Raw genomic sequence first — 26,104 nt, 5'->3', positions numbered from 1 at the left:
GAGAGTTTACTTTTAGATATTGTTTTGATGGGGAGGGTGAAATATGGTGAGTTAAAGCTAAGCTAGTGGGTGAGACCTTCTTTATTTGTTCCATTTTTGTGATTGCATTATCTTTGAGGTTGTAGTTGTTTAAAATGACAATAAAGAGTCAAGAACCGTTTGTTCTGTTAAAAAGTGTAGTTAGTCTCTCTGCTTTAATGGTGTATGCTACTTTTCTTTCAATAAATATTAAAGTGTATAATACGAGAGTACAACTGTTTTTTCCTCCCAACAAAATGCACCATTGGAAATCATAAACATACATAATTGGTCAGTGTCAGCCAAGACAGTTTCAACTGAATTTACCAATTACTTTCTTACACCATAAGGGGATGTAGAATGGCAGTACAGACGCTTCAGATTTCAGCCGAGTGTTAGTGTAAACATTATATTTGTACTAAAACTAACTAAGGAATATTGCTTGAAAAAATCGAAGAATGACTAAAAGGCGATCTGATGGTGATATAGATTGTCCCAGTTTGGATTGTACAATAACAGTTTGATGTTCGAAATTTAAGTATACGACATTCTCAGTAAGTCTTTTGTGTGGGCAATGTCCACTGATTTTATTTCATTCAATAGTGCTTCTTGATAGCACATATATGTACACACCTGTATTCATTTATTCAATGGGTTTTTTTTCCTTAAATTAATGTTTGTCGAAATTTTCCTTCAATAAAAATAAAAGAGTGACAGTGACGCCTGCTCTGGTTTTTAAGCACAACATTTTAATTTTTCCAATTGTCTATCTCACAATGCGGTGCTAGGGGAAACACTTCTGCAAGTACTTGCAGCATGTTCCTGGAACTAACTTGCCCAATTCACTTGCAAAAGTAAACTTACGCACATTTTTACTCTAAAGTGTCTACATCAGCGGGTACTTGCAGAAGTTACAGTGTAGTTGACACATGCACAGTGGTAGTCTATTCCTTTGTATTTGTGGGTATTTACTTTGATCATTTTCTTCTAGATGCAGGCCGTAATCTCGATTAATTTCAAGAAGGACATCGTTAGATGGAGCTCATTTTATTCAGCACGATAAAAAATTAATGATGTAATTTAATTTTTTTGAGATGATAATACTTTATGACTATCCCACATAGCTAGTACAGCACATACTACACTAACTTATTTTGTTTAGTAAGTAACATTTGACAGAAAAACAGCATCAACTGTATCTTAGGATTCATCAACAACCAAAAGCACATAATTTTAATAAAGTTATTCTGGAAATAAAACAGCATATAATTAATATGGTAGTTGGCACTATAGATGGCCCAGTATTATGAATGAAGTTATGAGAACTCGCATATCATATTTTATCCAATAAATAATGTAATTGCCAAGTTATGTAACGAAAAAGATAAAACAGAAACAAAAGTAAACAACTGTAACCATGACAACTGCGACAAAGTTACTTTTGTATAGCCAGCGATGTGTCCGCTGGCGAAGTGGATTAGTGATATCGCTCAGACTAAACTCTCTATTGAAAGAACCACAATTTCGCATTTATATCTTTCCAGTAATCATAATTCAACCAGCGAAAAGAGTGTCGAAGTCTTTCCCAAGAACATTTATGATAGACGCATGAGCAATTGTTGTACACTCTCTTCGTCCGATTTTTAGGGAACACACAGTGCAAACATCTTGATGTATCTGATTTTTGCCGTGCCACGCTGAATAAAACACGATTTAAAATCAAATTTTGTGGAATGATGTCGTTCTTCGAAGATATTCAGGTCGACTATCGATACTATAGTCGAAGGCCTTCAGATAAATAACGTCTTTGCATTTGTTTACAGTGTTTCACTAAGGTATTGCCGCGAAATATGAGTTGTGATGATGTCGTAGAACAATTTTATGGAGTTTACCTGTTATACTGCATGAACCCGAAATATAAAGGAAGGACATATATTGGCTACACAGTGGATCCTAACAGAAGAATAAAACAGCATAATAAAGGAAAACAAGCAGGTGGTGCTTGGAGAACAAATAATCACGGACCATGGTAAGCCATCATTTCGTGGTTTGATATCCAGTTTGTATGTATTTGACTAAAGTGATAGACATCAGTAAATCCCGTGTAGTTTATACGTTCCATAAGTTATTTTAAACAATGTCTGTTCATTTATTTATAAACAAGGACAAGTGTGAATGTAACACTGAAGTAATTGACACTGGTTTCTCGGATCACAAGGGTATCAAATGGAGTTTAAATGTCACATCTTACAAGGACCCTGTTATCAATAACAATTACAGAGAAAGGAGATTTATAAATGATGACAGCAGAAGAATTTTTAATTGCATTCTGGAAAATAACTGGGGTAGTGAATCAAGTGGTGATGTCAACACAAAGTTTGACTCATGCTTTGAAAGCTGCAAACACTGCTTCGATGTTACCTATCCTATAAAAAAAAAAAAGTCAAAACTAAACATAAAACCAAAACATGGGTTACACAGGGGATTAGGAAGTCATCAAACACTCTCAGAAAGTTAAATATAGCAGCCAGGAAGAATGTAGCACTGAAAGCACATGTGAAATGTTATAGAAGCCTGTACAAGAAAGTAATAATTGCAGCTAAGAAGCTTGATAATGATTCATATATTGAGAAAGGTAACAACAAAATGAAGTCAACTTGGGAGGTAATAAATAAAAATATAGGTAGACACAAAAGAAAAGATAACAGCTTTGTCATTAAAAGTGGGGGTAAAACTGTTAAGGACCCACTTCAGATTGCCAACATATTTAACAAACACTTCACAAATATAGCCATAAATTTAATTAAAACTAAATGCAATTCCAATAGCAAGGTAAAAATCCCCATGAATGACATGACAATGTTCCTTTATCCAGTAACTGAATCAGAGGTACTAAATGCTATAAATAAGTTAAAGAATAAAATGTCATGTGGGTGTGCAAGAAACATAGCCTCACATCTCACTGAAATTATAAATGAATCTTTTATGACGGGTGTTTCCATCAAACTTAAAATGTCAACTATAAAGCCACTTTACAAGAACGGTGATAAATATGATGATAGTAACTTTAGGCCTTTATCAATGTTGTCAGGTTTCTCAAAAATAATGGAAAGGATAATGTATCATAGACTTTACAAATTTCTTATTAAGAATAGACTATTGGTTAATGCGCAAAATAGTTTCCGTAAAAATAAATCAACTGAAACAGCTGTCTTCAATTTTTTGCAACTTGTTCGAAATTCCATAAATAGAAAGAAATTAAATTGTGTATTGTTTTTAGACTTATCAAAGGCCTTTGGTGTCATCGACCATAAGTTACTGCTTAGGAAGTTATATGCCTATGGGATACGTGGAGTTGCCCACAAATGGTTTGAATCATATCTGTCGGACAGGTATCAGAAGGTGGAGATAAGCCATGCAGATAGGACATATTCATCAAGATTCGAGAGAGTTTTGTACGGAGTACCCCAGCGATCTGTATTAGGGCCATTACTGTTTTTAATATTTATCAATGACCTACCAAGTCAACTATCTGAAGCAGAGGCAGTACTGTTTGCTGACGATACAAGTTTGTTTGTTAAAGCAAATAGTGAAGCTGACTTACAGGAAAAAGTCACATTAGCAACAGACGAAGCAAACAGATGGTTTAATGAAAACTGACTAATTGTGAATGCCCAAAAAAAAAAAAAAAAAAAAAAAAAAAAAAAAAAAAAAAAAAAAAAAAAAAAAAAAAAAAAAAAATTACAACATGGATCAACTTCAGAAATATTACAAATAAAATAAAAACTAACCTTACAGTAGAACTGGGTAAGATTGAACAACCATCATACACTAAGTTCTTGGGAGTATGGTTTGATGAACACTTAAGACGGGAAAAGCATGTAATATTATTGAACAAAAAATTAAGTCAAACATGTTATATACTTAGAATGCTTAAAAGCTCATGTAATATTAAAACAGTGTTATGTGTTTATTTCTCATTCATGCACAGTTTATTAAGATACGGTGTACAGTTTTGGGGGAACAACAGTCTAACAAAACATTCATTTAGGCTACAAAAGAAGACAGTCAGAATAATAAAAGGTATAGGATATAGAGACTCTTCTAGGCATGCTTTCAAAGAATTAAAAATCATGACACTACCATCCTTATACATATATGAAAGCACATGTTTCTTAAAAGAATACGAGGAATTTTTTTACATTAAACAGAGAATTTCACAACTACAAAACAAGGGATAGGAATGATTTCCACAGAGAAATTCATAAAACAGCTATGTTTCATGAAAGTGTACTATACCAACCCAAAATCCTCTACAGTGCTCTCCCCAGAGAGCTAAAAATAATACCAAAACTGCACATATTTAAAAGAGAATTAAGAAACATGTTATTGAGCAATAGTTTTTACAGTATTGAAGAGTTTATGTATCATTGACAATAAAAGTGCAGTTAATATTTCCCTGACGTAAATATGTGTATTTGCTCACATTTAAATACTTGCTGTTTCTATGAAAGTGTGAAACAGTGTTAATGTAAGATTGGAAATAATCTTTGATGTGAGAATCACTAGTGTTTTTTATACGTTGTTATCCTACTTGTATATTTTTATGTTAATGTTCTTATAGTTCTATTGAAATTGTAATGTCTAAGTGACCAGTAAATTCAGTTATAAATTTTCATGTACATGTATTTTAAATTGTAATGTTTATGGACAAGTCCTATGTCATTTTGATGATGTACTACAAGGACGCTAATAAATTGAATTGAATTGAATTGCAGTAAGGCAGTATAGGTGACCCATACAATGAAGGCTTTCGTGAACGAATGCCTAAGTTGCTAATGAGCCTTCCAGCTTGTATGGCCATGGTCCACAAAACATTTCCATTCCGTTGTTTTTTGTAACCATTTCAGCTATACTCGTTATGTACTTTGGGATAGTTAATGGACCCTTCATCGCATTGTTCAGTTGTGGTTGGTCATATGCCCACTTACCTGCTGTGAAGTGTCAGGTGGTGTGTATTTCAAGTGAGTACTTGTGATGAGTGCTTTCTTTAGTGCTGTTAAGTTTTCGTGAGTCAATAGTCGAGGATGAAATAATGCGTACAATGTTATTATAGAAGCAATGGCCTCACTGAGTTAGAGCACTGCCATAAGTACTAAATGTTCCCATTAACTGAAAAACAGCAGAGGCATTTCTGATTTAACACAAGACATTGGCACAGAGTTTGACAATTCCCATTAAATCATATAGGCCAACTGAACGAAACTTTCTTCCATGGCTAGTATTCCAACTGGGTACCTCGACCTTGCATTGAGGAAGGTGTACAGTGGCAGAAAATAAAATTAATTTCAAACACAATGTTTAATCATATTTGCTGGTCAATTCCTGCTTCATAGAAAGAGTAGCTTAAGATTAATGTTAAGACAGTCATGTAAGTTACCATATTTTTCATTTACAAAGTGTGTTATAATTTTACACATAGTCAGAGGTTGCTTTTATGGGCCTTGGAATATACCAATAACTGGTTTGTGCACAAGTTTTAGATGACGTCTGTCCTTGTATTTTCGGCGTAATGAGTTGTAAAATATGCTGAAATATAGTAATAATCTTAATGACTTAATAGCTAGTAAAAACTGTAAATTTGTGGATTACATTGAATAGTCCTGCTTGAAACTCCAGTTCTTTGGGAAGATTTGTTGTATTTTAACTGTCTCATTCATAAAGACTAGGCCCATGTTTATTTTATTTATTTATTCCATATTCCATTAATATGTATTATGATACCTACATCACAAGGATGTGGACCGAGTCATGATTACATAACACAGATATAGTACATGTATATGAAATAACAAATATGTACCATAAAATGATGAGTAAGCTTCACAGTTAAAATCAAATCAAAGGTATAGCTCAAGTAACATAAAACAATTACTGAAAAAGAAAATATAGTACATTCTCCAACTTACAGTTAAGATGAGTTATAGCAAAACACATTAAAACAAAGTTTTAAGAATATAAATACCAATGGCAATACAATTTAAAAAAAATGCTTTATCTGCAGGTGCTCATCAAGAGAGTAGAAGGAAATTACCATTAAGTATTCTCTTAATTTAAGTTTAAAAGTAGGTAAAACATTAATATGAACTTTACTATCTGAAAGAAGCAAGTTGAAAATTTTTGTGGCAGAATAATGAACACCTTTTTGTACAAGACTTAAATGTTTCAGATCCCTATTAAATCTTTTTTTGACGTAGTATCATGATCATGACATTCACTATTAATTTTAAGAAGAGACTGGTTATTAGAAATAAAAATCATCAAAGAAAATATGTATTGAGAGGTGGCGGTTAATTGTAATTTACGGAACAGATTTCTGCAAGAATATCTTGGATGAACACCGCTCATGATTCTCACAGCTCTCTTATGTACAGTAAATATTTCTTTGGCTAAAGACTGGTTACCCCAAAATATTATGTCATATGACACGATAGAATGAAAATAACCAGTGTAGGCAGATTTGATAGCGTCCACATCACCAACGGGGCTGATTATACGCAGAGCATAAGTTGCCTTCTATGTAAGTCTAGGATGTGCACAGACCTGTTCAACTTGCCATAAATTACAATGCCCAGGAACTTAGATGATACAGATCGTAGTATATTTAGTTTACCAGTGTTTAAGTGGCATACTTCATTTTCTTGTTGTGGTGTATGAAATTGCATAAATTGAGTTTTTTCAGTATTTAGAATTAGTCCTTTGCACTTAAACCAGTGTAGGATGTCAACAAGTACGTCATTATATTTATTTTCTAGGTCATTGATGGTTTGACTTTCAAGCAGAATAGTGGTGTCCTCTGCAAAAAGAGTAAATTTACACTTTGTGTCTGTACAAAGTGGGAGATCATGGATGAAGATAAGAAAAAGCAAAGGTCCCAAAATGGACACTTAAGGCACTCCACACTTTCATGTACCACAATCAGATGAGACAGAACCATCATCGGTACCATTAATTGTCACCTTCTGTTATCTGTTTTGTAGGTATGATTCAATCCACCTACCAGTGCTACCTCTCAAGCCATAAGAATTAGCCTCCTGTAAGAGAATGTTGTGGTCTACACAGTCAAAGGCCTTTGACAAGTCATAGAACCTTCCAATAGGTGACATTTTATTATCTATTGACCCTAAAATTTCATTTGTGAGAGAAAAAATAGCCTGCTCAGTTGATCTACCATGTTGAAAACAAAGCTAGTTTCTGTTGAGTATGTTGTGGTTAAGATGTTCTACAATTCCCTTACACATTAGTTTCTCCAATACTTCTGAGAAACTGCTTAGTAGTGATATTGGACGGTAGTTGGATAAATTGGTTTTGTCATCCTTCTTGAAGAATGGTTTCACAACAGCTAGCTTTAATCTCTCTGGCAACACCTTTCTGCATAGACTCATTAAAAATGTGACACAGGACTTGGCATATGTGGTCACTACAATGCTTTAAAATTTTAGGTGAAATGTTGTCAAAACCTCTGGAATTGTTATTTTTTAAGACCTTGATGGTATTTTTAACTTCAGTAATAGTGACAGGGGCAGTACAAATCGGGTCATATGTGTTGGGATTAGCTCTTTGTAATAAACACATAGCAGCATTTAAGGAATCCCTACCACATACATGTTTGATACTGTTGCAAGATTATGAATAACCTCATCATTACAGCTTATCTGTATGGTATTAACATTCTTGTTACTCTTGCCACCTTCATAACATTTCAGACTTCTTTTATTTTGTTCTTGGATTTGTGGTTATCACGTATATACAAACAAACATGGCAGGCATACAAGTTGTGCACCGAGAATCATCTAAAACAAAGCCACACAATGGAGACCTGCCCCCCCCCCCCCCCCCCCCACACACACACACACACACACTCACTCACAGCAGAATAAAGCTACATCACATGAATTCATTATTATTGTGCCAGCACGGTGGTTGTAGGTGCTGACAGGTGCAAGAAGTAGGCACGTTGGAATCTGCGGTGCAAGGGTCCCGTGGTTCCAGTGGCTGTGCAGGCGGAGAGACTTCGGCCAAAGGCAGGTTGTGAGTGACCACACCGGTTTCAGTCAATTAACAGACACAGTCTGCGGTCGTCCGCATAGGTGGATGACGAACGTGTTCGTACTGTGACGTAGCACACAGTAAGGGCCCGAATAAGGCAGCTGCAAGGCTGTTCGCACAGTGTCGTCCCGCAGCATCACAAAGTTACACAAAGCAAGGTCCTTGTGGACAAAAACAGGCAGGTTGGAGTGAGGACGTGGAAGGGGGGGTGCGGAGACGTGCGACGTGTGTACGAACCCGTTCAACCAGAGCAGGAAGATCCACGGTAGCAGCTGATGGTGAATGCTCAACGAACTTGGTGGGAAGGAGGAGGGGTTCACCATATAGAATCTCAGTGACCGAGGTGTTCAAGTCTTCTATATGGGCCGAGCAAAGACCCAGCAGAACCCACCGGAGGGCCTCAGACCATAGGACACCGTGGCACATAAGTGTAGCCTTGAGCGTGTGGTGCCACCATTTGACCAGGCCGTTCATCTGCAGTTGGTAAGTCGTGGTGTGAAATTTGGCAAAGCCACAGAGTTTGCAGAGTCGTGCAAAGAGGGCGAACTCAAACTGCCGTCCCTGGTCGGTCGTGAGAGACAGGGGACAGCCGGAACGAGCAACCCACACTGAGGCAAAAGAACGTGTGACGGTCTCAGTCGTGATGTCAATAAGAGGGACCGCCTCGACCCAGCAGGTCATGCGGTCGATGATCGATATGATGTATCTGTCATCCTCTGAAGGGGGAAGGGGTCCAACAACATCGTTATGGACATGCCGAAAACGCCCCTTTGAAATGTCAAACTTGCCCAATGGAGGTTGATTATGCTTGCTGACCTTGCTGTGCTGGCCCAAGACGCATGCATGGGTCCAAGTGCGGCAGTCATGCTTCACGGCGGGCCAGACGAAGTGCTCTGTAACCAGCCACATTGTGGCTCGCATTCCAGGGTGGGCCAAGCCGTGCAAGGCAGTAAAGACACCGTGACGAAGGGGGTTAGGGACCAGGGGGCGGGGTGTGCCCATAGATGTGTGACAAAGGACAGAGATCGTCAACCCGTGTAGTATATGGGGCTGGACAGAGTGTGATGACTCATTGTCTGAAATTCACTGTATATCATAGTCTTCGGTCTGAAGTCGGGCGAGCTCCTCCAAATTCAGCAGTGCGGTTAGCATGCGGATGCGGAAAAGGTAGTCCGCCACAACGTTCTCCGCACTGCAGATATAGCATGTGTCGGAAGAGTGTTGACAGATGTAGTCCATATGGCGGAAATGCGCATGCGGAAGGTCCTTAGCAGGATTATGAATGGCATCCACAAGTGGCTTGTGATCTGTATAGATTGTGAAAGGTCACTACAGACATGCTTAATCACCTCATACACTGCAAGGAGCTCACGGTTGAAAGCCGACCAATTACGCTGGCACTTTGTCAGTTTCTTGGAAAAGAAGTGGAGGGGTTGGGTGGAGTCGCGGTGTGCTGTAGTAAAACAGTGTCCACAGCTGAGTTGTGTTAGTAGCGATCGAGACATGGGCCTCAGGATCAGGGTGGGCAAGTGTGATGGCCTTGGCAAGGGCAGTTTTAAGGTTACCAAATGTGTCGAGCATGGGTTTGTTGCACTCCAACTTCAGTTTCCCAGTGGTGTTTTTGCCGGAGAGGGCGTTGGTTAGGGCCATTTGGACGGAGGCAGCCTAAGGAATATGGCGGCGATAAGTTAGCCTTACCCAGGAAACGCTGGGGCTGAGCATAATCCTTAGATAGAGGGAGATCAAGTATGGTTTTGACATGAGAACTCGTCGGTTGGAGGCTATCGACGGAGACAATATGGCCTAGGAAGGTCACTGATGTGGACCACAGATGAGATTTCTCATGATTGATCACCACACCGTTGGCAGCGAGGGTCGAATGAACCGCATCCAAGTGAACTTGATGCTCCTCAGTGGAGGAGGAAAATATCAGTATATCATCTAAGTAAGCATAAGCAAATGGCAGAGGGAGCAAAATGGAATCAATGAACCGCTGCCATGTTTGCGGTGCATTTTTCAATCCATGAGGCATGTAACAGTATTCAAAGAGGCTGAAGGGTGTGATGATGGCTGTCTTAGGGATATCCGGTGGATGCCTTGGAACAGCCTGAAACAGAGAAAAATTTAGAACCATATAGTAATTGGGTTAAATCCTGTATATGAGGATCGGGATAGCTATTGATAGTGGTGCGAGTGTTACGGGACCTGTAGTCCGCGCACATGCGTAAGGTGCCGTCCATCTTAGGAACAAAGTGAATGGGAGAAGACCAGTTGCTATCGGAGGGGCAGAGGACACCCAGAGCAAACAGATTCTGAAGGATCTCCATGGTGCACAGAAGTTTGGATGCATTAAGGCGCCGGTCACAGGTTCGAATCCTGCCTCGGGCGTGGATGTGTGTGATGTCCTTAGGTTAGTTAGGTTTAAGTACTTCTAAGTCTAGGGGACTGATGACCTCGGATGTTAAGTCCCATAGTGCTTAGAGCCATTGGAACCATTAAGGCACCTGGCCTTATAACTTACAGGTGGACCGTCGGTGGTGCGAATCCTATGACAAGTGCCATTGTTGATGGCTGATACTCGCATAGGAGGGTCGGCAATAGTGGTCAAGAAGCTATCCGCAGGCAACGTCAGTTCCCTGACTTTGGTGAACAGGGGCCGCGTAGACGAGGTGTCAGCTGTAGTCGGAGATGGAAGATGCGATGCAGGAGCGAAGCATGCAGATGCAACTTGTAGATTTGTCAGCAGTGGTGAGAAAAAAACAGCAGGTGGTGGAACACTCGACACAGGAGCAGATTGGCGAGAAGACAGTGTAGAGGCGTGTGATGGACCGCCTCGCTGCGTGGCTGCAGATAGGCGATGTATTGTTTTGGGTGCGGAGATTGTCGATTTGTGAGCGCACGTGTGACAGATCAGAGAGCCATGTAGTAATGCACTCGACCAGGGAAGCACATGTGGAGGTGAAGAGCGAAGTTGTGCTGCACTTGAGCACGGAACAGTAGAGCCAGATGCATAGCAGCCTGTAGGTCTGCTGAAAGTTCGTGATGGTGTAGAAAATCCAATGTATTACTCTGTGCATAGAAATGTTCAATTTGCGTTCTGGAACTGCCCCGCACGCAGGTAACAGCATAGATGAAGGATAAACCACAATATCTTTAACAGTAAGATTGTCCACATTGTCATTAGGGGTCTTGCGCTGTCCATGTTGTGGCTGTTGTTGTGCTGCCACGCTGGGCGGTGGCGATGTTCCAGTTAAGGTTAGGTGGCCACCAGTGTGGCCGGGCGTAAATAATTGTTCACTTTTAACCAAATTCGAAGTAGGTATACTTGTCCATTCATGGTTGCAAGCATAGTTAATAGTGCCCATTACATTTGCACCGAAAGGCACTAGTAGATTAATCACAGGCACAATCAACAAACATGGCGGAAGTAAAAGTTGCGTGTCGGGAATCATCTGGAACAAAGCTGTCCAACGAAAATAAGAGTCAAAGATAGGGCTCTGCACCAGAGATGCCACAGATTTAGGGCTCTGCACCAGAGATGCCACAGATTTATCAATTTCTGAATTAATATACAAGCTCCTGGATTTGTTTACCGCCCTTTTCTAAAATTTTACAATATAGTTTATAATGAGACCTTTCAAGGGGATCATTTGATACTCTAAGAGGCATGTAGCTTCCTCTTAGTCCTACAAGAAATTTTAATACCTTCAGTAATCCAAGTTTTTTTTTTTTTCTTTTTTTCTCCCCCTTGGAAGGCCATTTCAAATAAGAAGTAAATTCATTTAAAAAAAGGTTAAATTTAACATTAACATCTGATTTACTATACACTGGATCCCAGTCCATCTTTGCCAAATGGTAATTAAAGGCAGACATAGTTTCAGTGTTTGTAAGTCTGTAGGACCTATATGTGGGGGAGACTTGGTTGCACAAACTAATGTTATTGACTTTAAGAAGTTGTCCATCATAGTCTGACAGGCCATAAATTACTTTGCTTACACTTGCACTGTTGACTCTACTCTTGTCAATGGATATATTATCTAAAAGGCTCACAAAGTTTTGTGTAACTCTAATGGGTCAGTTAACCATAGCAGTCAAGTTGTAAGAATTCATTAAATGGTCCAGCTCAGTCTTAAGGTGGTTATCAGTTAAGATACAAAACTTCCCTCCTTTTTTTAATAGCATTTTCCCCCAAATGTGGGATGGTCTTACTTAATATTCACAGGAAATATCTACATTTCTTTGTGATATGACCGTACTGTTGCTGTTTGTTAGTTGATACTAAAATGTATGTACTGTACTTCAAAAAACTCTCACTTTTAAGTGAAGTGGCAATAAGATGACACTCTTCTTTCAGGGAAATGGTACTGATCGTTCATGGTTTCCCCAATGACATTTCAGCTTTGAGGGTGAGTGTTACAAATAGAAGAGTTAATAAGTTAATAAGAACTTCCATAACAATTATAGTATACGCTGGTATGTCGTTCCCCAACATTGCACTAGGTGGGACATAAACACCTATTGAAGTGGTTCAGGTGATGTGCCGCTAATTGTTTAATCTACAAGTGTAAGTGGTACTACAAGAGTTGAACTGGAGAACTGATTAGTAGAAATAGCAGTGTTTTAATACATAGCCTACCTAATCTAAGGTTTGTTCTTAAACTGACCCAAATTTATTAACATAGGATATTATTTATGTGCAGTAACTTTAATGTTGCAGTTTGAATGGGCTTGGCAACACCCAGATAGATCAAGAAGATTGCGCCATGTGTCAAGTAAAAGTCGGACAGAGAAAGTGTATGACTACTGCCTTCGTGTTCTGTCAGAAATGTTACGTGTGGGACCTTGGAAAAGACTTCCATTGACTGTTCGCTGGTTGAATCAGGATTATTGTAGAGATCTAAAGGTGAAATTGAGATTCTTTACAGATAGAACAATTACTTCATACTGAATGGCTATAGTGACAGATTTCATGTTTAGTTTGCTGTTTTGTTTCTGGACTAACTTAACTTTAATTGTTTGCTGTTGCTTTTTGTAGAATCCTAAGGTTCAATTGATACAATTCTCCTGTCTACTGTATGTGGGCTACTATTGTAGAATGTGTTGAACCAAATACAAAGGGTAATCATAGTATAGCCACTTTGAAAAGAATTAAGTTATCCAATTATTATTATTATTATTGTTATTATTATTATTATTATTATTTTACCTGTCTGCAGGTAAATGTCTGCAGTCCTGATACACATTAGAATCCGCGTGCCACACTATCGTAGCACGCTTCTAGGAGAGCCAGACAAAAAGCGCAGCCCATCTCTGCTTTATCAGAGGACTGCATTGTTTTTCATGTCCCTCTGGTGATGTGTTGTGGTATTGTTTCATCAAAATTTCAGTGTATGACAGAACTGAAGATGTATATCTGCAAACAAACAATACATTACAAGGACTGTCCAGAAAGTAACAGACGTTTGGTCTATTGCAACAGTGGGATGGGCTACAGCCACCCTCTTGGTGCCATAGCATTCCTACAATCAGTACAGATCCAGCAGCAGTAGTGTGATGTCCATGTCTCTCTCCTACTTTGCCTCCTGTGATGTGTTAAAATGTGCACTGCAATAAAAGCAATCCTGTCACCTGTGAAGTACATTCTGTGATTAGGTTTTTGTTGGGAAAAAGCTGCTAACCGGTTGAAATTTATCGCGATCTTTGTGATGTGTACGGAAAAGGAATAATGAGTGGAAGCTGAGTGAAGCAATGGGGCATAGATTTTAAAAATGGCCTTACCAGTGTTCTCGATGAGGACCACAGCGGTAGTCCTAGCCTTGTGACTGATGAAAATCAACAAATAAATTTGTGGAAATCGTCATTTCATTGTTAAGAAACTTTTGCAACATTTTTCCCAAATGTCATAGATTTAGGGGAATGAAATTTGGGAGAGAAGCATGTTTACCAAAAACATTGTGCTAGGTGGGCTCCCAAACTCCAGTTGTTGGTGGCAGATGTCTAAAGAGATGGTATTTAAAAACTTGTGCCACAGTGTCATAAGTGCCTCAGTTTTAATGGTGATTATGTATAAAAGTAGGTGGAGAATGTACCATTAAAAAGTATAGAGTAAAATTTGGTTTTTTCATATTGTTAATTATTCCAAAAAGACTGTTACTTTCTGAATAGCCCTCGTAATTATGCAGCTTTAATTTTTTGAGGTTCATTTATGTGGATGATGTGGCTTTGGCCACTCAAGAAGTCTTGAAGCCAGTGAAGAGGTACTCTCTGCAGATTTAAATGCAATGCATGAATACTTCAGAAAATGGAGAGTAACTCCAAGTCAAATGAAGACCAGTGTAAGCTGCTTTCGGCTTAACAACTGAATGGGCAATGCAAAGTTAGATATCATCTTAATTGCCAAATCCTCCACACCAAAACTTTCCAGAATATTTGGGAGTAACTCTTGAAAGAAGCTTCGTAAGAAACACACAGAAAGCACTGTGCCAAAGCTGTATAAGTGACTGTGAGGCACAACAATGAATACCAAAGTACAAAGGCCTCTAAAACAAATAGAAAGATTTATGTTATCAGCAAACTAGGCAAAGTAGTGGTAGCATATCTCAAAGAGGAAATTGAAACTGTTAGCTCAGGTCATGAGCACGTAGAAGGACTGTGGATCAAGTTTAAAAGAATAGTTGACAATGCAGTGGACAGATATGTACCCAGCAGAGCAGTTCATGGTGGGAGAGATCCTGCATGGTGTACAGACTACTGCATAATAAGTATAGAGGGCTATAGATAGAGAGATGCTGAATGAAATGCATTTGGCAGTTGAGAGCAATGTGTGAAGCCTTCAGTGACTAATGTCACAGAATATTGTCAAAATGTCTTTCTCAAAACCCAAAGAAATACTGATTGTACAGATGGTAAGTGGCACCAAAGTTAGTGTCCAGTCACTCATGGACAAGACAGACAGAAATTAAGAGTAGCAAAGCAAAAGCAGAAATGCTTAACTCAGTGTTCAAATCTTGCTTTACAAAGGAATACTCAGGAGTATGGCCCCAATTTAATCCTCATACCACTGAGAAGATGAATGAAATAGATGTTAGTGTCAGTACCGTTGAGAAACAAGTCAAATCATTAAAATTGAATGAAGCCCTGGTGCTCTGTGTAATGCCCATCAGCTGCTGTACCCAATTTGTGGCTGAGCTAGTTAATGGTAATATATTGTAAACAGATCAAACAAAAATCTCTGCCCATTAGCTGGAAGAAATAATGGATCACACTTGTCGGAAATCGTCAATTTGTGGCTGAGCTAGCCCTCCAGTTAATGGTAATATATTGTAAACAGATCAAACAAAAATCTCTGCCCATTGGCTGGAACAAATAATGGATCACACTTGTCTGAAAGAAGGGTAGCAGTAGTAGTCTGCAGAATTACTGCCCAATGTCCGTGACATTCATTTGCTGTAGGATCTCAGAAAATATACTGAGCTCAAACATGAGGTATCACAGACAGAACAACCTCCTCCATGCCAACCTGCATAGGTTTTCAGACCATATAAAACCCAATTCACAGTTTTCTCACATGACATCCTGAAAGCCATAGATCAAGGCAGTCATGTAAGTACAGTATTTCTCAATTTCTGAAAAACATATGACTCAGTACCACAGCTATGCGTATTTTCAAAAGTACAATCACATGGGGTATCAGATGAAATATATGACTGGATTGAGGATTTCTTGGTAGGGACAACAAAACATTTATCTTGGATGAAGAGTCGCCGACAGATGTATAAGTAACTTTGGGTGTATGTCAGGGAAGTATGGTTTTCAGACCATATAAAACCCAATTCACAGTTTTCTCACATGACATCCTGAAAGCCATAGATCAAGGCAGTCATGTAAGTACAGTATTTCTCAATTTCTGAAAAACATATGACTCAGTACCACAGCTATGCGTATTTTCAAAAGTACAATCACATGGGGTATCAGATGAAATATATGACTGGATTGAGGATTTCTTGGTAGGGACAACAAAACATTTATCTTGGATGAAGAGTCGCCGACAGATGTATAAGTAACTTTGGGTGTATGTCAGGGAAGTATGTTTGGTCCCTTACTGTTCATGTTGTATGTTAATGACCTCGTGGACAATATTAATAGTAACCCCATTCTTTTTGTTGATGATGCAGTTATCTACAGTGCAGTAAAGACTGGATGAAGCTGCTCAAGTGTTCAGTCATACCTAGACAAGATTTCAAAGTGGTGCAAATATTGGCAACTTGCTTTAAATGTTCAGAAATGTAAAATTGTGCTGTTTGCAACACGAAAACCACACAGTATTTTATGAATATAAAATCACTGAGCCACTATCAGAATCAGTAAAATGCAATCAGTCTACAAGGGAAATTGCTTACAAATCACCCGTGCGACACTTCTAGAATATAGCTCAAGTATGTTGGACCCATGCCAAATAGGACTAATGGGTGATATTGCACACACACAGAGAAGGGCGGCACAAATGTTCACAGTTTTGTTTGACCCAAGGGAGAGTGTCACAGAGATGCAGAAGAAACTTAACTGTCAGCCTCTTGAAGGCAGACAGAAACTGCCCTAAGAAAGTCTTCTAATGAAGTTTGAAGAACCAGCTTTATATGACGACTCAAGGAATATACTAAGGTGCCCTACATCTCTCTTTCACAAAGGTCATGAGGACAAGTTTAAATTAATTACAGCACCCCCATAGGCATTTAAACTATCATTCTTCCTGCACTCCATATGTGATGGAAGAGGAAAAAGCCCTAATAACTGGTACAGTGGGACATAACCTGTGCCATGCACTTCACAGTGGTTCACAAGAGTATAGATGTAGAAGTAGATGAGCTACAACACTATCATATTCTTCCTTAGGATTCCACTACTTTGCTGCTGGATACTGCGCTCCAGTGTGGCTTAATAATTCTCGTGTGAGAAAAATCCATGTTCAGCTAGAAGCAACAATGAGGACAATAACAGGTTGCAGCAGATCTTCTACTCTTCATTAATTACCACATCGAAGCTACATTATACCACCAGATCTTCGAAGACAGGATGCCCTTCTCAAGGAATATAAAAATATAATTAAAATTCCCAAACTCCCAATCCACGCTGATGCGCCTGCACTTAGAAGGACCGATTAAAATGCAGGAAATCACCTCACATATTGACGGAATCACTGCAAGTAGTGGATTTCAACATAAGCAGGCAGTGGTCATAAATGTGGAATAACATTGCCTGTGGGCAATATCAAACCACTGTAAACCTGACACGAGACCAGACGACATGGCCCCCCAGGGGGTCCACAACTCTTTTGTGGATACGTGCGTGGCGAGCACAGGGCCCCGAGTTAGTGAAGTTCTCATTCCTTTCTGGGCTGCCCTACCCCCCTTCCCAATCCTCCCCCCCCCCCCCCCTTACCTCCCCTTCACACTCCCTCTTCTTGGGAATAATGTATTGAGCCTTCGTCTGGAGACAGACGTTTGAAAACTCCAGGATCCTGTTTCCTTTGTTTTTCTCCATCCTTGTGCTTTCTTCCTCTATTGGTCTTTCCTACGTTCACTCTTCTGCTTGCTTTCATGCCCATACTTCTATCTCTGCCTCATTATCCTTGCCCTATTCTCCTTGTCTTCTTTTCCATGTCTTATTCTCCGCTTCGGTGTTTGAGATTCTTTCTTCTATCCCTCTCTCTCTTTCCTCCCTTTTTCCTCTCTGTGCGTGTCTGAAGGCCGACCCATGTGTTCGCACGCATAGCCAGTGACGGGATAACGCGTAATTCCCCGCCCTGGGTAGACAAGTAAGGCACACATGTACCCCCTGGTAAAGGCCAGGCCCAGGGAGTGGTGATTGCCTGAGCTGTTACCTTCCGAACGTGCCGATTGGTCCCTCTGTCCATTTCTCGGGAGGTGTGACCTGAGGTGTGAACAATCATCTAAGGCGGGAGTGCCCTCTGAGAGGCCCCCCACAAGGAAGGAGTGTGCCATCGGAGACGCTGGCGAACATGGGGTATTTTTCTCTTCTTCTTCTTCTTCTTCTTCTTCCCTGTCTTCTGCCAAAAAAAGAAAGCTACATGAAACTTGAAACTCCTGTTCCGAAAATTCTACCACAAGCACCGAAGTTTCTTGTTGTCACAAGATCTGACGGTCACGATTTCTCAACAGTCAACCCTTTCGTCATTCAGAAGGGTGTAGATGCGATTGCAGGACCATTGAAATCTTGTACTCGGTTGTGCAACGGTACCTTGCTGTTGGAGACAGAGAGTGCCTTCCAGGCCCAAAAATTACTTCGAGCTACTCTCTTACACACATTTCGTGTACGGGTGGACGCCCACCGCACCTTGAATTCGTCGCGTGGTCACTCGACAGACTAACTGATGAGGAGATTCTGTCTTTCCTCTCCGATCAGGGAGTGACGGCCGTCCATCGGGTCATGAAAAGGGTTCAACCACCTCAATCCAGTCTGCTTAAATACCAGTGCACCTACCTTCCTTTCGGACGCAACGCATACTTATTCCCACTTGGACCTCTCAATATCCACTATCCACCTTGCACGTCACTTCGAGTGGTATGCTCTGTCTGACACATACTCGAGTGAACACTTCCCCTGCATAATCCATCTCCTGCATCACACCCCTTCTCCACGTTCCACTAGCTGGAACATCTCCAAAGCCGACTTGGGGCTTTTCACCTCCCTAGCGACCTTCCATGATCAAAACTTCTCCAGGTGCGATAGTCAGGTCACATACCTCACGGACGTTATTCTCACTGCTGCTGAATATTCCATCCCTCGTACTTCCTCTTCTCCATGTCAAGTCCCAGTCCCCTGGTGGACTACAGCATATAGCGACGCTATTCGTGCTCAGCGACGTGCTTTACGCACCTTCCAACGCCACCCTACGATGGCGAACTGTATCAGTTACAAACGACTCCGTGCACAATGTTGTCATGTTATCAAAGGCTTGCTAGGCGGCTTTCACCAGCTCGTTCAACAGTTTTACTTCTTCCTTGGTTGTCTGGGGAGGCCTGTGTGGCTATCTGGCACCAAGGTCCACTCCCCGATTTCTGGCCTGACTGTAGTGAATGAAGTTCTTGTGGATCCTGAGGATGTCGCAAATGCCTTCGGCCACTTTTTCGTGGAGGTTTCGAGCTCTGCCCATTACCACCCTGCCTCCCTCCCCCGAAAACAAGCAGAGGCGGCACCTTCTTTTCAGTCTTTGAATCGTGAAAGTTACAATGCCACCTTCATCATGTGGGAACTCGAAAGTGCACTCGCCTGGTCCCGATCCTCTGCTCTGGGGCTCAATGGTATCCATATTCAGATGCTGAAGAACCTTTCTCCTGCAGGTAAAGGCTTTCTTCTTCGCACCTATAATCACATCTGGACTGAAGGTCATGTTCCCACACACTGGCGTGAAGCAATTGTTGTTCCCATACCCAAACCAGGAAAGGACAAGCACCTTCCTTCCAGTTATTGCCCCATCTCCCTTACCAGCTACATCTGCAAGGTGATGGAGCACATGGTAAATTCTCGAATGGTGTGGCTCCTTGAATCTCGGCGCCTCCTTACCAATGTCCAATGTGACTTTCATCGGTGCCGCTCTGCTGTTGACCACCTAGTTACCTTGTCAACCTTCATTGTGAACAACTTTTTGCGTAAGTGCCAGACGGTGGCTGTGTTCTTCGATTTGGAGAAGGCTTAAGACACCTGTTGGAGGGCAGGCATTCTCCACACCATGCACACTTGGGGCCTTCGTGGTCACATCCCTCTTTTTATTAATGCATTTTTAATGAATCGAATGTTCAGGGTACATGTGGGTTCTGTTTTGTCAGATGCTTTTCGCCAGGAGAATGGTGTGCCCCAGGGCTCCATTTTGAGCGTGGCCCTTTTTGCCATAGCTATCAATCCAATAATGGATTGCTTTCCAGCTGACATTTCAGGCTGCCTTTTCGTGGATGACTTTACGATCTACTGCAGCGCTCAGAGAACATGTCTCCTGGAGCACTCTCTTCAGTGTTGTCTAGACCGTCTATATTCCTGGAGTGTCACTAACAGTTTCCATTTTTCTGGTGAGAAAACGGTCTGTATGAACTTGTGGCATTACAAACAGTTTCTTCCACCATCCTTACATCTCGGTCCCGTTGCTCTCCCATTCGTGGAGACGACAAAATTTTTAGGTCTTACATTTGTCAGGAAACTTTGCTGGTCTCCAGATGTGTCTTACTTGGCTGCTTGTTGTACCCGTTCCCTAAATGTCCTCCGTGTTCTCAGCGGTACGTCATGGGGAGCAGATCAAATGGTCCTGCTTCGCTTATATCGGTCCATTGTCTGATCAAAGCTGGATTATGGGAGCTTTGTCTACTCTTCTGCCCGGCCGTCCATCTTACGCCGTCTAAACTCTATCCACCATCGGGAGCTACGTCTGGCGACTGGAGAATTCTAAACCAGCCCTGTTGAGAGTCTGTATGTCGAAGCTGCCAAATTACCACTAAACTACCGGCGCGATATGTTGCTTTGTCGGTACGCCTGCCGACTGATGTCAATGCCTGACCACCCGTCATATTTCTCCTTCTTTGACGACTCTCTCGACCGCCAATACGAGCTTTATGTCTTTGCTCTGTTACCTCCTGGAGTTCGCTTTTGTTGCCTGCTTCAGCAACTTGATTTTACCCTCCTTACGAATTCTCGAGTGGGTGAGACCCCAACGCCACCTTGGCTCCAGGCTCAGGTTCGCGTTCACCTAGAACTCAGCTCGCTCCCAAAGGAGAGGACCGCGGATTCGATATACCGCTTGAGGTTTGTCGAACTTCGTTCGAGGCTCGCTAATAATGTCTTTATTTACACAGATGGCTCCAAGACTACTGCTGGCGTCGGATGTGCCTTTGTCATTGGGGATGATACCTTTCAATACCGGCTCCTTGACCAGTGCTCAAGCTTCACAGCTGAGCTTTTTGCTCTCTATCAGGCTGTTCAGTATATCCGCCGCCATCGTCATTCTCCCTATGCCATCTGCTCTGATTCTTTGAACGCCATTCAGAGTCTCCGTGACCCATATTCGGACCACCCTCTCGTGCAACGAATTCAACGGTCCCTTCAGTCGCTAGCGTTCATGTCCCCCCTTTCTTCTTCTTCTTCTTCCCTTTTTTTTCCTGGCCACGTGCCTGGGAATGAACTGCTGATGCTGCGGCCAAGGCTGCTGACATCCTGCCTCGGACGGCTTCCTTTTGTGTGCCATGAACTGATGTTAGTGGGGTTCTTTGTCGGCATGTTTCATCATTGTGGCATGAGGCTTGGTCCTCTCTCCATGAAAATAAGCTTAGGGCCATCAAACCGATCCCGATGGCTTGGACGACCTCCTCACGCCCTTCCCAGTGAGAGGTGGTCATTTTGGCCAGGTTGCAGATTGGGCATTGCCGATTTAGCCACTGCTACCTGTTGTCCGGTGACCCCGCCCCACAGTGTCCCTGTGGTCATCCATTGACAGTATGCCATGTTTTATTGTCCTGTCCCTGTTTTATTCACTCTCGTGTTGTCCTGTGTCTGCCGTCTACCTTACAGGAACTTTTCGCTGGTGATGCTCGAGCAGCTGTTCGTGTCCGTAGTTTTATTACATTGACGGACTTGTCCAAAGACATCTAATTCTTTTATTTTGTTTATCTGCGTCTTTGTAAGTACTTTCTGGTGTTGCCCCCTTGCGTTTTTCTATGCTATTAGTGCACTAATGTTTGTGACTGGGTGCTAATGGCCTTAGTAGTTGAGCACCCTTTCTTGGAAAACAGTAGGATTCATATAGGTCATGGCATCTTTATAGAAACTCTCCAGTGATTGGGAAAGATTTCGTCATCTCATTGTGACTGTGGCAGCAAACATCAGATCAACAAACACATTGTGACAAGCTGCAGCAGATGAGCTATCCTGTAAATCTAGATTATTTCTTTGAAGTGACAGAGAAAGCCTTTGAATGGATTAAAAACTTAGATATTAATTTGTAGATATATTTTTTAAAATTTCACATTTCCTGTACGTTAGTTGCACTTCAGTTTATATTGTCATGCACTGAAAAATAACAAAATTTCTTGGGGTGATAATACTTTGACTATGCCTCATATGCAGTGGGGTTGTGTTAACTGAAGCGTTAGATACCTCTTTGCAACTGATTAGACTATGTATCTTATAGCACATCAGTTAGAAGCCTAATTTTGCCATGCTTGTCTGTGACGTCCATCAGAATGTGTGTTGAATGTTTCTCATTGATTCTTGTGTTATTGCATAAGAAGGAAATTTCCTTGAAGGTTCTAAGTGACCTCCCCAATCCCTTGCCTACACTTGAATAGTATCCTTTTTTTTCTGAAGAAGGAAACTGGGTCTCTTACAGTTACTTTTGCAGTTTCTTTATCTTTTTGCATGTCTGTTGCAGATGCTGAGATTTGTACTTCCTGAAGGTAAGTACTGGCCGTCCCAAATGATTCTTTGTGAACTTGTTAGACATTTCACATATTAGTTTATTCCTCCCATTTCCAGAAATTTTGTGTTAAAGGAAACAATTAACATGCAGATGTTGGAATAGAGTGTAAAAGTACCATTTTTTTTACTTGCTGATAGAGCAGTGTAAACATTTAAGAACAATAAATGGTTCATTTAGCACATACTTCTCTTGTGGTTCAAGTTGTACTTTTGCTACCCATGTCTTCCATTTCGGAAGCAACATTCTGCTGAAGTTATCATCAGTTGCACACTGTGCATATATTTAGTGAAATCAGAGAGAAAGTGTAGAAGAATTGTAAACATAAATAATCCAACTGTAGCCTACATATTCCAGTTTTGCAGAGACTGCTTTCAATCAGTGAACCAAGAACAATTTTAGGAATACAGTTACTATTATTCAGCAAAATTGGTATCTGATTTCATATCGTTTACTTTTCCTCTGTAGACCAATGAAAATGGTGTTAGACGTGCCAACATGTAGTTCAAAGCCAAATGACTCGTAAATAAAAATTGTATAAAGCTTTCATAATAAAAGTATGGAATGTAAAGTTTTAAGATAAGCACGTGATAACTTGTAGAAAAATGTGAATTAAGAAGTGGAGACTTTCAGGTGTGTGAAAGGGAATCTAAATATAGGTGGCAGAACAAATGTTATAACATCTTTATTATATTTTGGTTAATTGTTTCCTTTTTTTCTTTTTTATAGGCTGTTCCACCTCTGCACATGCCAATGTCATATGGACCAGTTGTGAGTGCCAAAGTAGTGAGTGCTGACAAGGCGTCGGATCCAGAGAGCACACTGCCGCTGTGTTTATTCTGTCATGATGCTATCTCTGATGCGAGCAGCCTTTCTTGTGTTACTCCAGGATGCCCCCTGATTGCACATATTATTTGCCTTGCTCAGCACTTCTCACAGCCTGGCCAATTATTGCCTGTGGAAGGCAATTGCCCAGCCTGCAAGAGCAGCATGTTGTGGGGGGATCTAGTACGTAAGAAGAAGGGATGCTATAGTAACCTGACAGCAGCTCCTGACTCTATTTCAATCATTGATTCTCCATAAAGCTAAAATCAGTTGTGTGGAAAATATGAGAGAATTCACAATATCTTTCTTTCTGACAAGTGATTTTCGGACGAGTGCATAAACTTCTGCTTCTCTGTTGAAATTCTCAGAAATAAAATAAAGATGAGCGTTTAGTGAATCAATGTTTGAAAAGATATTTTAACTTGCTGAGAGTTGTGTGATGTGTTCATCTTGGATTAAAATCAAAGACAAACGGTTAAGTCTGTGTAAAACTTCTGTAAATGCTGGTCATGGAAGACTACATTAGAGTTAATATATTTCTTGTAGTTTCAAACATCTTTCCTTCATGTCATATGCGTATCATCCTGAATCCATCATTTTCTTTCATTTGTACAAATGGAAACATAAAATTACTATTACTGGCTGTTCCAGCTTTGGCTGTAGTTATGTGATTGATGAATTATCTTAGTACCGTGAAGATGAGACACTGCCTAAACATGCAATAAAATTTAAGTAATATAACAATAAAAGAATCATTTTGTGTCATCTGTCAGTCTTAGAATTAGAAAATGAGTTGAAACTGCCTGCTATGAATTATTGTTCAAATGTGTGTGAAAACCTATGGGACTTGACTGCTAAGGTCATCAGTCCCTAAGCTTACACACTACTTAACCTAAATTATCCTAAGGACAAACACACACACACACACACACCCATGCCCGAGGGAGGACTCGAACCTCCGCCAGGACCAGCCGCACAGTCCATGACTGCAGCGCCTATGACCGCTCGGCTAATCCCGCGCGGCTATGAATTATTACTTTGTGGAAATGAAACTGTAAATAAATTAGAAGTAAAACATCTTAGAGAATTCTAGCAGAAGTAAAACACTTCTAAGAAGGTTTCTTGTCATAGGTATAGACAGTTGCTGCTGTAAAGTTGTAACTCTTTGACGAAAAAAATAGTTACACCATGAAGTAATTGTTTAATGACATGGTTTCCAGACTGCAGAAGAAAGATCTAAAAGGACCATGATACACTACACGTAGACAACTTGAGGATAATTGAACTGACTCTCAATGGTGAAGGTTTATTTTATTGTTATTGTTTGTTCCATATGCGTGCACCACACGCCTGTACCATCGCAGACAGCTTTCTTGCATTTTCTTCTGGATTGGTGCAATCCTAAAATGTTTCCTGATAATATCATTTGAAACGTGCTCCAATCGAATGATGCCACCTGTCCATCTAAGCAACCTTATATCCATGCCCCTCGTTTGTCAGTCCAATTCTTTTGTAGCTGGCCAATGCTCAGTGCCATAGAAAGCAGTGGGATGGATGACAGATGATCCTTCATCTGACGATCGTAGGTGACTCCTGTTGTTATCCACCACTTCATCCAGGCTGTCTGGATTCTTGTTGACATCTTATACAAGCTGGCCATCAGTAGAGATTGCTGATTCGAGATACTTAAATTTTATTATTCTTGGTAGATCTTCTCTGTCATTGTTGATGGTCCCAGCTTCCTGTGGATCTCACATTATGTACTCAGTTTTCTTTTTGTTTAGCCATAGGCCGTATCGCACAAGTCAGTCATTCCCCTGTTGTGTTTGGTGCTAAAGATCAAGCTTGTTCTCCGCAGCCAACATGACATCATCAGTGTGGAGAGGTGCCATATTCGTGTCGTTCAGGTCTGATGTGACAGTGTCCATCACAAGAATGAACAGCAATGGTGATAAGGCTGACCATTCGTGTTCTCCTACTGTGATGCAAAAGTAATTAGATGCTCATGTAGCCACTTGGACATGGCTACTTGGTTCAACAGAAAGAAGCTGTAGTCAGTTAACAAGGTACTCTGCAATCCAAAGTTTCGAAGCGCTGGCCAGTTAAGATCATGCAGTACACAATCAAAAACCTTTTTGAGTTCTATAAAAGCAAGGTGCAGTTATTTGGATTGCATCAGTTTTGCCACAATTTTACACAAGTCCATCTTGGTTTCTAGTGATTTGGGCTAGCTAGTTAATCCTTTTGTTGAGGTTCAAAGATCTTAATCACTTGGCTTAGTAGTCTGACCAGGTGGTAATTAGAACACTCAATGGGGTTGCCTTTTTAAAAAAAAAAAAAAAAAAAAAAAAAAAAAAAAAAAAAAAAAAAAAAAAGATTGGAACAGTCATGCTTTGCTACTTGTCTTCAGCTATTCGAACGTGTCTGATCTGGTTGAAAAGATATATCAGCCAACTTGCCACATTCCATTATTGAGAGCACCATAAATCTGCTGGAAAATCATCAGCACTAGTGGCTTTCCCTCTCTCCTTCTCCTTCAGAGTAATCTTGACTTTGGTAGCATTAATTTCCTTGACTGGTCCTTCAACAGCTGACATGACGGGTATTGGTGGATGGGGAAATTGCTTGGTCGAAACTGTCTAAAAGTAGCTCCACCAGCATTCCCTTGCTTTTTCC

At 40.7% G+C, this 26,104-nt stretch overlaps 1 protein-coding gene across 1 annotated transcript; it reads left to right on the top strand.

The window, feature by feature from the left end:
- Nucleotides 1-1,804: 1,804 nt before the first annotated feature.
- LOC126092081 (structure-specific endonuclease subunit slx1) lies at nt 1,805-24,193 on the top strand. The gene is made up of 4 exons (XM_049907502.1): nt 1,805-2,047; nt 12,482-12,533; nt 12,845-13,030; nt 23,333-24,193. The coding sequence occupies exons 1-4, from the start codon at nt 1,869-1,871 to the stop codon at nt 23,684-23,686; spliced, it is 771 nt and encodes a 256-aa protein (XP_049763459.1). The 5' UTR covers nt 1,805-1,868; the 3' UTR covers nt 23,687-24,193.
- The last annotated feature ends 1,911 nt before the right edge of the window (nt 24,194-26,104 follow it).

This window comes from Schistocerca cancellata, chromosome 7, assembly GCF_023864275.1.
Source record: "Schistocerca cancellata isolate TAMUIC-IGC-003103 chromosome 7, iqSchCanc2.1, whole genome shotgun sequence".
Lineage (NCBI taxonomy): Eukaryota > Metazoa > Arthropoda > Insecta > Orthoptera > Acrididae > Schistocerca > Schistocerca cancellata.
This window is presented reverse-complemented; position numbering and strand designations above follow the sequence as displayed.

What these genes read in the sequence shown, in the direction of transcription:
- LOC126092081 (XM_049907502.1), top strand. Translation starts at nt 1,869, where the DNA reads ATGAGTTGTGATGATGTCGTAGAACAATTTTATGGAGTTTACCTGTTA. An exon ending in ATGACATTTCAGCTTTGAGG is followed by an intron (nt 12,534 to 12,844) that starts GTGAGTGTTACA and finishes TTAATGTTGCAG; the next exon opens with TTTGAATGGGCTTGGCAACA. An exon ending in ATTATTGTAGAGATCTAAAG is followed by an intron (nt 13,031 to 23,332) that starts GTGAAATTGAGA and finishes TCTTTTTTATAG; the next exon opens with GCTGTTCCACCTCTGCACAT.